The sequence below is a fragment of the Amblyomma mixtum genome, chromosome 4, assembly GCF_055824585.1.
Source record: "Amblyomma mixtum isolate Tamu chromosome 4, ASM5582458v1, whole genome shotgun sequence".
NCBI classification, from domain to species: Eukaryota; Metazoa; Arthropoda; class Arachnida; order Ixodida; family Ixodidae; genus Amblyomma; species Amblyomma mixtum.
In genome coordinates this window covers 44,247,563-44,261,085 of record NC_143015.1, presented here as the reverse complement: position 1 = coordinate 44,261,085, position 13,523 = coordinate 44,247,563, and the positions used below count along the sequence as shown (strand labels likewise).

Genomic DNA, 13,523 nt, shown 5'->3' with positions numbered 1-13,523 from the left:
TTCCTCCTTGCCCGTGTGTGTGTCTGTGCGGTGTGTGCGGTCACTTGGGGAGGGCGGAGCTGATGTAGAGGCTCGAGGCCCATTGGACACTCGGCCAAAGTTCGGATTCCTTAGCTGGGGGCCTGGGGAATATGAAGGGTATTTAAGCCGCAAACTGTGCTGTGTCAAAGAGCATCTTCCTTGACCTCTTGTCGGGAGCTTCTTTCCTGACCTTTGGCCTCCCTGTTTATACTGCAAATAATGTAAATAAACCCTCCAAGTTTACTAACTTCTCCTGAAGGCTTCCCTCCGTGTTCTACTCACCTCAGCCTCATGCGGTAAGGACCACGGTCTCGACCACCGAGCACATCAATGCCAAGTCGACAACACAGCGAAAGTTCGATCTTCTTGAAGTGGATCTGGTGCACGCAGGCACAATCGGGCACAAACTTTATCATCGTGGACATGGCGGTGCTGAAAGACCTTTTTGCGACAGTGAAGTGTGGCAAGTGCGGGCTGGCTGAGCTCGATTTGAGCAGATGCGATAAGCAGTACGGACTAGCAGTGAAACTGCAGGTGACATGCTCAGTGTGCGACTATAGTGTGGCGCGTTTTTCATCACTGAAGACTGAGGGACCTGCTAAGATCACACCTTTTGAGGTGAATATCAGGGCCCTGAAAAGCATCCAGAGCATTGGAAAAGGAGTCATGGCCCTCTCTTGATTTTTGTGCTGGAATGAATCTATCACACAGAGGTCTCCGCCACAAAACGTTTTAAACACATCTAAGAAAAGTGGTCGAGGTCTGCAAAGGCACTGCAGCAACCTCTGAAGCTGCTAGTGCGAGTGTTGTCACGGACGTATACAAAGGCCTTTTGCAGGCGCCTAGAAACACTGACGTTATCTTTGACGGCACGTGGATGACCAGAGGGCGGTCATCACATATTGGGGTGGGCTGCATCATTGAAATGTACACTGGTTTGGTGATTGACCATGTTGTGCTTTCAAACTTCTGTATTGGCTGGACCATCGGCCAAAAACCTTCAGAAGAAGGATATGAAGACTGGGTTGCAGAGCTCGAGAGCCAAAAGAGCATACTAGATTGTAGTGTAGGGCGAATGGAAGTGGAGGCAGCCCTCATGATGTTCAAGCGTTCGCTCTCCAAGCATGGGCTGCACTACACGACAGTACTTTGTGGTGGAGACAGCCGCACATTCCATGCCTTGAAGGCAGAAAACGTCTATGGGTTTGTCCCTATTGAAAACAAGGATTGCCTTAATCAAGTGCACAAGCGTATGGGCACTGCGCTACGAACCTTAGTTGACAGAAAAAAGGCACAGGGTGAAGCACTCGGGGGGGCAGAGGGAAACTGACCCAAGAAAAAATTAGAAAGATAACAAACTACTACGGGTACGCCCTCCGCACTCCACAGCCATACGCATGATGTGCCAGAAATGAAGAAGGCAGTCCAAGCGACGCTTCGACACGTCTTCGACGGACAGTGCCCCCGACCATAGTTTTTGTCCTGATGACCCAAACTCATGGTGCAAGTACAATCGTGCCATGGCCAATGGTGAGGAGCCTCCTGATAACAAAGACTCTTTAACCAGACTCCGTTCGCACAGCACTGGAGCCAGTGTTTGCTCGACTGAGCGATGATGCCTTGCCGGAGAAGTGCGCAGATTGCAGGACACAGAATTCGAGCGAGTGCCTGCATTCTGTGATTTGGACACAAGCATCCAAGAATGAACATGCGTCACTACTCAGCGTGACAAGAGCAGTTGCAGTTGCCATATTCAACCAAGGCAGAAGGAAAACCAATGGGAGCGTGGCGTTGGGCCTCGGCTACACTGCAGGCTGCAACCTCCTTCATCGCAGCTTCGAAGGCTGAAGAAGTCGACAACAGCCTTTTTGAACAATACTGCCAACAAAAAAAATCTCTCTCAGAGGCACAAGGGAGACACGTCAGACTACATTACAGCTGTAAATCACCAACACGAACGACACCAGCCAACAGCTTGGGACAGGTGCAAATCCCCATCAGCATGGAGCAGAACTGTTTAGTTTTCGAGCTTTTGCACCCTCATGCAATAACTGGCAAGATATTAATAAAATATTGCCACTGTCTTGGCTAGACTTCAAGTTCACAAATTTTGACGAATTCCTAACAGCATATGCTATCTTGACCTTGGGTTGTCTGTGATATCTTCAGTTTTAGCTGACGTATGTAGAATCCGAAGACAGTTTTGGAAATGGGAAGAACATGTCATCTTTGGCGCGAAATATCAGAGTGAAGCTACTGACCGTTCATCTTATAACATATGGTCAACCTTTAAATGCTTTCTCAGTTTCATATTTTTGGTCGATCTCCTCAGCCTTACACAACATTTCGAAAACTTCATTTTGGTTCTTAAAAGTAACCTTGGTACCATTTTCTTCAGCGAGAAATGAGGTACCCGGAGACATTCTTGCTTTTTTTGTTTAGGCCACTCATAAATAGCAGTTTACAATTAGCCTAACGAGTTGTAGCGCCAAATACTGCGACCTTTTACTCTCAACACAGTATATCAGGATGACGTGCCTTTAGAGAAAAATAAAGAATGTCATCGGGTATGAGAACTTTCTGGCTATTAATTCATGTAATTGAAAGCAACAAAATGGAATGAGAAAGTTCATTAAAGATGCGCAAGAAATTACCTATCTACGCTCGACTTTGCAAGATAGTAACTTTTGATCTAAGGCAACCAGCTCAATTATGATTAGACTTTTGGAGTCAGGAGAGAAAAACACATCTGTGTGCAAAATTTCATGAGATTCTAGCCATAATAAAAAAAGTCAGTTTTAAGACCCTCGTCCACCCTCAACACTCTAATTGCAAGTCACGCATCACATGCTGAATTGTGTTACTGCTGCTGATGCAGTTCATATAAACTGTCTGCCTTTTATTAAAATTATTCCAATCTCTCGTCTCAACAGAGGAGGGTTTGCGTGCTGTGACATCTCCGCTGGCGTGCTGCATGGCTGCACTAGCAGCTACTGGAACAAAGTCAACAGTTCGGTGCACCACTTCTGTGCTCCCAGGAATGGGACACTTCGCTCGGCGTAGAACATCGATTCCTCGTGCCAACCGGGAACTCTCTGCAAAATCCAAGCTGTCTGATTTGACTTTCATGAGCAGGATGTCCTAAAGAATTTCTTGCACATTACGAGTGGACAGGCAGCTGAGGTGCCACGAGGCAAGCGGACGCTTGCCAAGGGTGCGGTGCCATAATTTGTTATTAAGGGCGGGACACTGGTCTTTGAGACCAAAAAATGACCAAAAAATCTGTTTACAAAAAGTGACATTCGTGGAATCTGCAGCTATTGTTTTCCAACTGTGCCAATTTTTTCCTTCAAGAAATCAACATTTTTGACCACAATGCTACACTCAGATCATCGTGTGGGCTGAATTTATACAGGAGCAGGCAATTTAATGGCATGAAAATTTTGGACATTTCTGTCAGCGAGCGCGGCACAAAAGAATTCACAGGACGAACCGTCTCGCCTCGCCTCGCTTTTGCTGCATTTGTAACGTGAGTAGCAAGCGATAGCGTCGTCCGTAGTGCGACGGTGGTGTTCACTGGCGGGCTCTCCGTCCGATATCGTTTTTGAGAATGCATGCAGCGGCCACGAAGCGACATCGTGTCCGCCACAGGAATAGCTTTAAGTGCAAAGTTATTCTGCACACAGGACAGAGCGGCAATAGGCATGCTGCCCGTCATTTTGGTGTGCCAGAGACTTCTGTTTGCGACTGGAAAAGACTGAAAAGGTCAATCTTTGAGTGCAAAATGTCACGCAAAGGCCACCACGATCTGCAAGAAGGGAGGTTTCCCGACCTTGAAGATGAGCTGGCTGACTTCACGCAACAACTTCGTGTGAATCACATGATGCCCGTCACCACCGAGGTGCTCAAGGTGAAGGCCCTTGAGCTTGTGTCGTGATACCGGGTGGAATGACTTCCCGGCTGCGGCCACTCATATGCATCAACAAACCCGTGAAAGACCGCATTCGAGCACTGTACAGTGAGTGCCTAATGAATGGCTGCCACAAGCGTGCCTCAGTTGAGGAAATGGCCAGTTGGGTGGCCGAAGCTTGGCTCGGAATTCCATCAGTTATGGTTGTGAAGGCATTCAAGAAATGTGGAATTTCTGATACCATGGACAGCACTGAAGACGAGATGTTGTGGTCGAAGAGTGAGAAGAAGTTGTCCGAGAGTGACAGTGAATGAAGTTTGGGTGAATAAACATCCTGTTCTTATCTGGAAATATAAAAACGGTTGCAAATTGTTTTCGCTCACGGGAATCACATGCACGTTAGAAGCGGGGCTCGCGGTTTTTTTTTTCGTCACCGAAATCGGGCACGCGTTAGAATCGGGGCTTTAATTTTTTTTTTTTTTTTTTGTGCTGTAAATTGGGTGTGCGTTGGAATCGGGTAAACACGGTACGTTCTCATCTATAATTGCTTCATCACCTTTGGATGCGACATGATGATGGCTTCGTAAAAACTGTTGCGTCTCTGAATGAATAAAGGAACAGATACCACTTGTATCAATCGTGTTGCCTTCTTATTCATTTTTTGTGCCACGCAGTCAACTTGAAAAGTGACCTGCGAGCCGTCACACATCTCATCCAGTGCATTTCGTGTTTATAAAAATGGAGGTGCCCCGACCAGGATTAAACCAGTGATGACAGGCACAGCAGCTGAATACTTGAGCTACTGAGGTCCCGTGACATGTAGCTCTGGCTAACAGCAGATCAGCGGACCTCTATATGCAGAGATCAAAAACCTGCACTCACCGATTGTTCTCGCCTCCTTTTAAGAACCTACTTGTTGCAGTATGGTTGTGGCAGTCATCCTTGAGGTCCCCAGCTTGAAGAGCACGAGTCGGGGGCCATGCACACACAGAGCCCCAGGGGAACTGGCCACTGCTTGGGCTGCGCTCGCCATGACAGAAGAGCAGCAGCTGGGGTTTTGCTGCCCTCAACCTGCAAGGCGATGGCCAAATCAGAGCAAGGAAAAAGGGAAAAAAAAAGAAGAAAAACCCAAATGCGCACACTGTAGCTCATAACTGTTAGTCAGGCACAAAACGCTACCATGCCAGTAATCACCCTTTCATAGTTTCACTTTTCCCAATTGATTTGTTTGCAAAACTGAGTGCTACTTATTCTTAAATACATTCTCGGTTCGTGTACTATGATGTGACTGGCCAAAGTCACTATGGAGCAGCTTTTGGAATAGCCGAAAGTGCATTTTGCTGGAAAAAGGGAGCGTTTGGCGCAGATAATACGTCATATAAAACCACGGAAAGCATAAGAGCATTTTTTTGTGTTGTCGATCACTGGGATATTAACGACTGTAATTATTCTTTAAAGTGAAAGATAATTTAGCACAAAGCACAAAAGTCAACCACATGCCGCTGGAAAGATCCCAAGCTATGACCCTCGCATCTCACGCAATGTGCTCCATCAATTAAGCTTCGACTGTCCTGCACCCCCCCCCCCCCCATGTCTATATACCATATACTAAGCGTTTATTTATTTATTTATTTATTTATTTATTTACAATACTGCCAGTCCCAGCAGGGACCATAGCAGGTGGGCGAACAAAAATGACAAACATGATACAAATTTGAGCAGTGCACTCTGGAATTAAAAAAAAAGTGAATACAAATCAAACACAGGTGAACAGTAAGGAACAAGCAAAATAAAAGAAAAGGTAAACATTAGCAAGGAAAAAGAAAAATACATGTTCTACAGCCAACAGACATTTTTTTAAGGCCATGAAAGATATTTCACTGGTGGCAGTCTGCGTGGGCAGATATATAGCATAACAGGCATTCTACCCGTCATAGAGTGCAATGCTGGGGTTTTTGATTCTTCAGCTTTTTCATTTTTGTCATACGGCACAAGACTATATTGCAAAACTGATGGCCGTCAACATTAAAGCTGATCCCAGTATCACGGTTCCCTTTATTTAATTTTAAACACACGCTCCTAAATTTTCATTACAGTTAGCTTTCCCATATTGGGCATGTACACGCCACACACGACCACCTCTTTTTATAGGGCAATGAGACGACCCCAAAACTGCTGTCCACTAAGAACATCACAGTAGCTTGCAGTTTCCCCACTTCGGCCGAGCAAGGCCGTGAAAGTCAACACCAGTGCCATCTGTAAACATTTGTGAAATTCTCATTTCCGGCCTGCCCTGGATCCGCACTACAGAATGACCAGAGCAAACCCCTGCCGGCCTGTTTTGCTTCTAAGTTTTCATTACATGGGCTGACAACGAGCCCGGTCAACATGATAACAGCCTGCATAGCGACCAACTAAATGATTCTCGGAAAAATTAGGTTTTCCACTAGTGCTGCCTAACGCAGATGTAAGAGTCAATGCAGTGCCCAAGAATTTTGTCCTTAAAGGGCAACTGCATAGGTTTTAGAAATCGACGAGCTTAAAAGGGTCGAATGTGTGAAACTTCCAGGTAAACTATGCGAAGCCCTTTTGGCCTAGCATTTGAAATGGTGACGTAATCACCAATTGAAACTACGATGGCTTTCAAGCTTCTCCGAAGCGCATAAAGCTAAGTGAGGGACGCTTAATGACGTCATCGAAGGTATCTACATTTCCAATGCATAAACGCCTGCTTTGAAGAAAAAAAATCAACGCCACCGAAGGCGAAGCCCGCCGAACGTTGTTTGGCAGCGTCCAACAAGGCACGGCAGGGTGTGACTGATGGCAGCGGTAATTTGAAATCATACCTTCCGTGACCTCGCTCTAAACTTCCCCGCACTTCTCTGGTGCTATGAGGAGAAGTGCAAAATTCAACTGTCGATTACGTCACTATTTTAAATGGTAGTGCAAAAACACTTGGCATGCTTTTACCTACAGACTATATAGATTTGAATCCTTTAGTATCGTGAAATTCTCAAAAAGTGGTGCAGCTGCCCTTAAAGAAATACGGACTTGTGGCACAGATTACTCTTACGTTGTCATTATGTATGCACCATGCCGTTTGGCGCAATTTGTGCAGCAATCACATCACTGGTGTATTTACATAGCCCCACAAACCATTGCAGGCCCAGTCAGGAGTGGCGATAAATCTGCCCATGCAAAGACAACACTACGAGCAAAAATAAGGAGGAAGTTCATAGAACAAAATATTAAGTACAGAAAAAAGGTTGCACAATTCTACCCTAGATATGGGCCAGATACAGTGGCAAAAGTCCTAACGGTGCCATATGGGCCTTAGATGGAACAGAAGTGCTCTGAAGAGAGGAGAAAAAGAGGAAAAAACATGGGAAAAGTGAACACATAAGACCCAGCAAAACAGTACCTATGTGGCCATTCCATTTCCTACAAGATACACAAGAAAAATGTTGCATAAAAAAACAGTCACGCAGTTCCCAGTCATGTGGAAAAGTTGACCTGTTCAAAATCAGCTATTACAAAAACCTGAAGCCAACTACCACGTTAATCCCATGTAGTGCTACCCGTTGCCTTGGCACACGATGAAGTTCAATACCTTTTGCATTTCTGTGGTTTACCAGATCAACTAGTATAGATTGATATTCAAAACATGTTTTCTATTGCTTTCCTCTTATCTAGGGTAAGATACCTATGTCTTATGTTTCACCAGAAAGACATACATTCTGGTTCCATTCACATAAGCTTTAACACCGAGTCACACGTCCTCTCTTCTCACACTCGTTCTGCTGTTCACCAGCTAGTCACCACACTAACTAGCTGAACCTTCCGTCCCCCTAAAATCAATAGCACAGGAAAATCCTAGCAGCTGCACATATCAGCAGAAAATGCTACACCTTACTACACTTCAAAGGAACTCTGTTGACAGCCGATTAAAATTTCTGTTATGAGTCAACAAGATTCTACGGCTATTTCTGGCAATGCTGAATTGTTTGGCCAGGAGCAAAAGACACGATTATTGCTGAGAAAAGTAAATTTCAAAATTTTCCACCATTTTATTGAAACTCACGACTTCAAGATAAATAAGGAATCCTTGATCCTAAAATCGAAGTAAATCTATCTAGCGTTGGGATCTATGCACAAAAGACTGCCTTGACACTGCACTTTGCTTGCAAAAACATGTGGTAGTCAAAACACTCGTTTTATGCTCATTTATAGCTTATAAAAAACTCCGTTTTCATTGAAAGTAGCATCTCTGTCATACGAAAGCTCAAATCTATGGATATAAGTACTCCAAATCGCATTTAGTGACCAATTAATTAAGTGTAACTGACAATAAGAAAGCGAAACTTTCAAAATTTGAATGAGAGCAAGGTTTTCAAGGTTCATGCATCAAAACTAAGGGCACGAAAAAACACATAAAAGAAACAAAAGAGAAGCAACCAATGTGTAAGCCTGTTGGTTGCTGACGCATTGAACAAATTTTTTTCCATACTTACCAGCACATGTGAATGCATAGGCTAACTTGTGGCACAATAGCAGCAACTAGCTAATATAGCTTTCACGCTGCAACATAACTGCATAGGAATGATCACCACTAAGTGGAAGATGTGCGCTGCTTTGACAGCACAGAGAACCTATGTGCAAAGTTGTACCACAACAGCAACTTGCAATACAGACTGACTGACTAATGAAACGGCTCACACATGGCCTGCCACTGTGGGTGTGAACAGTGGTTCCTTATGGCTTTTATACTGAAAAAGCTGTGCCCAACAAAACTGCACAGGCAAACAAGCCAGCGATTAGAAAGGGTGCGACAAGCATATCTCGACCATAGGCGCGTTCCATCATGATAACACTGACATGGTGTTCAGTCACCATTCCCGCCATGTTTTCACAAAACAAAGCTAACTGATGTTAATCCACAAACACTGTGGCTGAACAGCAGCTCTGGTTCCACCTGCCCCAGCTGGTTGTACTGCACGTGCGAGGAGTGGTTGCACAACTAGAGGCACTACAGGAGCAGCGGTCTGAAATCTCCCAAATAAAAGCTAAGGCAGTAATTCTAGTGGACTACTCTAGCAGGAGAAATTTTGAGGTACATGAATTACCTGAAAAAAAAAAAAAAAGACAATCTGAATGATATGACATATCACTGGCACAACCGGCGTGGAGCACAAAGAGGTGGTACAGAGACTGAAAAGTAATGAAGGGTCAGTGCCGCCGATACTTGTTACATTTTCTAGCTCACAAATTCACAACCCAGAGATCAAGAAATGAATCCTCCTAAAGAAGAGAAGAATAAAACAATGAGAAATCTAGCACCTCGTAAAAAACAGCCGTTATGGATGACAAAGAAGTTGGTTGGAAAGAAAGACTACAGATTTTGTCGCTCGAAACGGGCAGTTTTTCTTCAAAAACAAGAAGGGGCAAGTGTAATCGGAATAAAGAGTGAGGACAACTTAGTCAGCATTAGATAGTATAGATAAGGAATAATTCGGGATAGAAGAGTGGGAGGTACTCAGACAGGATTCATTATCAAATAAAGAAAGGCCTGCTTATGATTTGGTTTGTGGTTTATGGGAGTTTAACGTCCCAAAGCGACTCAGGCTATGAGGGACGCCGTAGTGAAGGGCTCCAGAAATTTCGACCACCTGGGGTTCTTTAACGTGCACTGACGTCGCACAGTACTCGGGCCTCTAGAATTTCACCTCCATAAAAATTCGACCACCGCAGCCAGAATTAAACCCGCGTCTTTCGGATCAGCAGCCGAGCACCATAACCACTGAGCCACCGCGGCGCCCGAAAGGCCTGGTTAGATATAATACACACAAATATAAGAAGTCTACAAAAACACTGAAATATTCTTAGGGTGTATTTAGAAAAATGTCTTTGTGCTGGACATTATCATCTTAGCAGAAGCAAATGTTAGCAGCACAGCAAATGTGTAACTAACTGACGATTTCCAACAATGCAGTCTATGCAGAAAAGACAAAAAGGGCAAAGGATGATGTGAAACGCAACTGGCCGTGTGAATTGATACTACTGTCAGTTGAACAAGCAGAAGTGACGTTGCTCATGGTAGAAGACAGAAGTCACACGCTTGGCATTTGTGCAGTGCATCAACTCCCTAGGAAGATATAAACTCGCGTGATCATTAGCTGCACCAAACAGCTGGCATCAGGTGTCATAGAAGAGAGCTCTCACCAGCAAACACAAGACAATGACAATAAATAATCCAGGACGACTCGCAGATTTCAACTGCCAGTGGTTATTCATAAAGACAACAAGCACATGCGAATTAACAAGAGATCTCTCAAGGACGAAAACAATCACGGATAGTAACGCTTTTTTGACCCATTTTTACAATGCACGCCGAAGGGCAAAGCGTTGTAACTGCTTGCTTAAGAGCCTTCACGTCCGTGCACAATGCTGTCAGCTACACTGTATGCTCAGTATTGCACCACTGGGTCGTAGGCCGTCTGACAGTAGCTCAATCTCGTCCCATCCACACGCAGCGCCCTTGAATAAAACGGTTTCTAATACGGCTGTCTCGGGCGTCTTGGGATATTTTGGCTGCACAACACTTGAGCAGGTGGGTCGGCCGATAACGTAATCGCGCGTTCGATATCGGCCGCGAAGTTCGCATTTCGATAGATTCGGGGCGCAAGAGACCCGTGTATTGTGTGATGTCAGTGCGCGTTAAAGAGCCCCAGGTGGCTGAAATTATCTGGAGTCCTCCGTTACGAACGCCCCTCATGGGCTGAGTTGCTTTGGGTGTTAAACTTTAGAAAATCAAGCCACAGCGTAATCAAGGGCACTGGCGATGTCCTCTTGCTAAAACTACAAAAGTGTCACAAAAAGTACGAAGCACATTTCTCAAGTACGAAGCACATTTCGTCGCTGCGTGACCGCATGCGACGAAAGTCACAACAAAGGCAACAGCAACGCAATCCTGCTGCGCACTCGCCTACTGCAACATATGAGACCACCTAACTGGCAAATGCTTATCTTTCGGCCGCAATGCACTACATTTTTCTTCGCAGACCGTTACTATGAGTGGAGGGACGAGGACAAAAAACACTCACGTGAGGTCCGCAAGTCGAACGCTGGTGTCGGAACGGACGGCGTGTTGCAGGCTGGGGAAATTAAGCCATGCGGTGTTCCAAGTCATCTCTCAAAAGTTGCACTGCTTACTACTGATACCGGCTACACGCTTTCTGTGAACTGTCATACGCAACTCACTTCACTATTGGTCAACACGTGCATCGTACTATTCACATCGACACATTCATTGAAATTCGCGGTGGCGCCAGACGCACGCGCATGGAGGCGCACGCGGTTGGCGCGGCTGAACTTGGCCCTCACGTAGCCCCAAGCGCGTCAAGACGAAAACAAAGACAACACTTTTAAGGTGGCGCTAGTGAAGGGATCACTTTTTTCGATTTCAAAGAAAGTGTTACCAGGAAAAATTAGAAACCCTAAGTGTTGTTTTCGGTTGCTGCTAAATACCGACAGTTGCATCAACCAGAGGAAATAAAAAAATTCTTTTTTCCTAAGCGCCCACTTTTTAGGGCTCAAAATTTGCAGAAAGGTGGCATTTCGAAGTCAGTTTTGTTTTATATTACGTTTTGGTAGAGTACTTGCCTGATTCGGTCAAAATTAATCGTATACTGTAATCGTCTGTGGCGACGGCGAACCAAAACTGCGAGCTTTAGCAGTAATGATACTAGCGCCAGCAAATTCTATATATCCTCCTTGGCCCTATCATGCGTGCCTAGAATACTTGCCAGTATTATGCCAGTATTCCAGTATTCTAGGCACTGTACATGCGCCCTACAAACGAGCACTCTACCATCATGGCCTCCGAGATGGCTTGCCCGCTCACGCCACAGGTGGTCTCGGAGCCATGCGTGGCTCGTGAGGCAACACTTGAGGAGAAAAATTTCCAAAAACAAGGGCTTTAGCCCACGCGTAAGCTGTTCTCTTCGTAAGCGCTCTAGGATGCCCCTAGAGCTCTGTGGGCGCATTGTTACGGACCTAAGTTCTTTTATTCTGAACTTCGACGGGAGCCCTACGACTGCGGAACCCTACACCTGCGCAACCCCACGACGCATCCCTCTTCGCATCGGTCATCAGCAAGGAGTATCACGACCTCTCGCCCGCACAACTACATTCTATTCGTCATTCTTCCCTAGGACTGCCAGCGAGTGGAGCGGCCTTCCCGGAGAGATTGCTGCCATCCCCATCCGTGTTCCTTGGCCGAATTTCAGACGTTTTCGTACAATGAAAATCTTTACTTTGTATAACTTGCTTAAAAATCATTCGTACTTATTCTTTTTTTTTTCACTTGTGTGCGCCCCACCCATTATGTAATACCGTCTACCCAGGTAGCACGGAACATTAGAATAGTGTAAAAATGTTATGTAAGTTGGAGTAATGTTACATGTTGCATTGTAACTTTACATTAACATTAAAAATTAACATATAAAGTTATAAGTTATATAGGAAACGTTACTTTCACGTTCTAAACAAACATTTTTTTAATATAATCTTCTAAATTTTATTACAATGTTAGAGTCGCAACTATAGAACAATATTGCAAATATATTTAAGCACGGATTTCGAGACATTTTCTCACTGTTCTTAGAGTTAAGATGTTTTTCAACTACCAGTACCTTGTAACCACACCTCTTAGATAGTACTCGCCATAGATTACATGAAGAGCCCAATTATTTTGTCACAAAACTTTAGTTATTACCCATTCCCCACTATCACTCATGGGTCATCCCGCAGTAGCGAGTATATAAGCTCGACTGCATGATATCCGTTTGGAGGTGAGTGAATACGAGTTGCATATTGTCGCAACCCCAAGGACCACATCCGCATGGGTTACGCAAAGGTTGTCCGGAAATACAAAGTGTCTTCAGCCGCCGCGGTGGCTCAGTGGTTATGGCGCTTGGCTGCTGACCCGAAATACGCGGGTTCGATCCCGGCCACGGCGGTTGCATTTCGATGGAGGCGAAATGTTAGAGGCCCGTGTACTGCGCGATGTCAGCGCACGTTAAAGAAGCCCAGGTGGTAGAAATTTCGGGAAGCCTTCACTACGGTGTCCTTCATGGCCTCAGTCGCTTTGGGACGTTAAACCCTAATCAACCAACCAAACGGGCGTAAAATCTCTAAAACACCACATTATTAGTAGTGGGAATATATCTGATTCAGCTGGTATATAGCTGTTTCGATCATGACACCGTACTAATAATCAAAATTACGTATCGGATCAGGAATAATGCACATGGATATGTGAGCTTTGCTTGTGTGTAGTGTTAGGTTAATTCAAACTCGCAAAGTTTCACAGAAAATATACATAGCACATCTATTTTGCCATTTAAACCCATTTTGGCGACCGTAACAAAAAATGTACAAATCAGGAACCACTTTGAAGTTTATTCTCGAATGAGCTCTCCACCAAATGGTTTCAACACTATACTCAGATTTACTGATGTGTTTTCAACCAACTAAAAACCGTGAGCGAACCTATACTGGATCGCGAAACTACATCCTCTCTCGGACATCACAA

General features: G+C 44.9%; 1 protein-coding gene across 1 annotated transcript in view; it reads right to left on the bottom strand.

Annotated features, from left to right (window-relative positions):
- Positions 1-11,295, bottom strand: part of LOC149346357 (uncharacterized) — a 207,717-nt gene extending 196,422 nt beyond the window's left edge. Inside the window, exons 1-2 of the mRNA XM_089586379.1 lie at positions 11,032-11,295; positions 4,814-5,002 (exon numbers count right to left, since the gene is read on the bottom strand). Coding sequence (XP_089442505.1) covers positions 4,814-5,002; positions 11,032-11,117 — 275 coding nt within the window. The 5' untranslated portion in view covers positions 11,118-11,295. The remainder of the gene's footprint in view (positions 1-4,813; positions 5,003-11,031) is intronic.
- Positions 11,296-13,523: the final 2,228 nt, after the last annotated feature.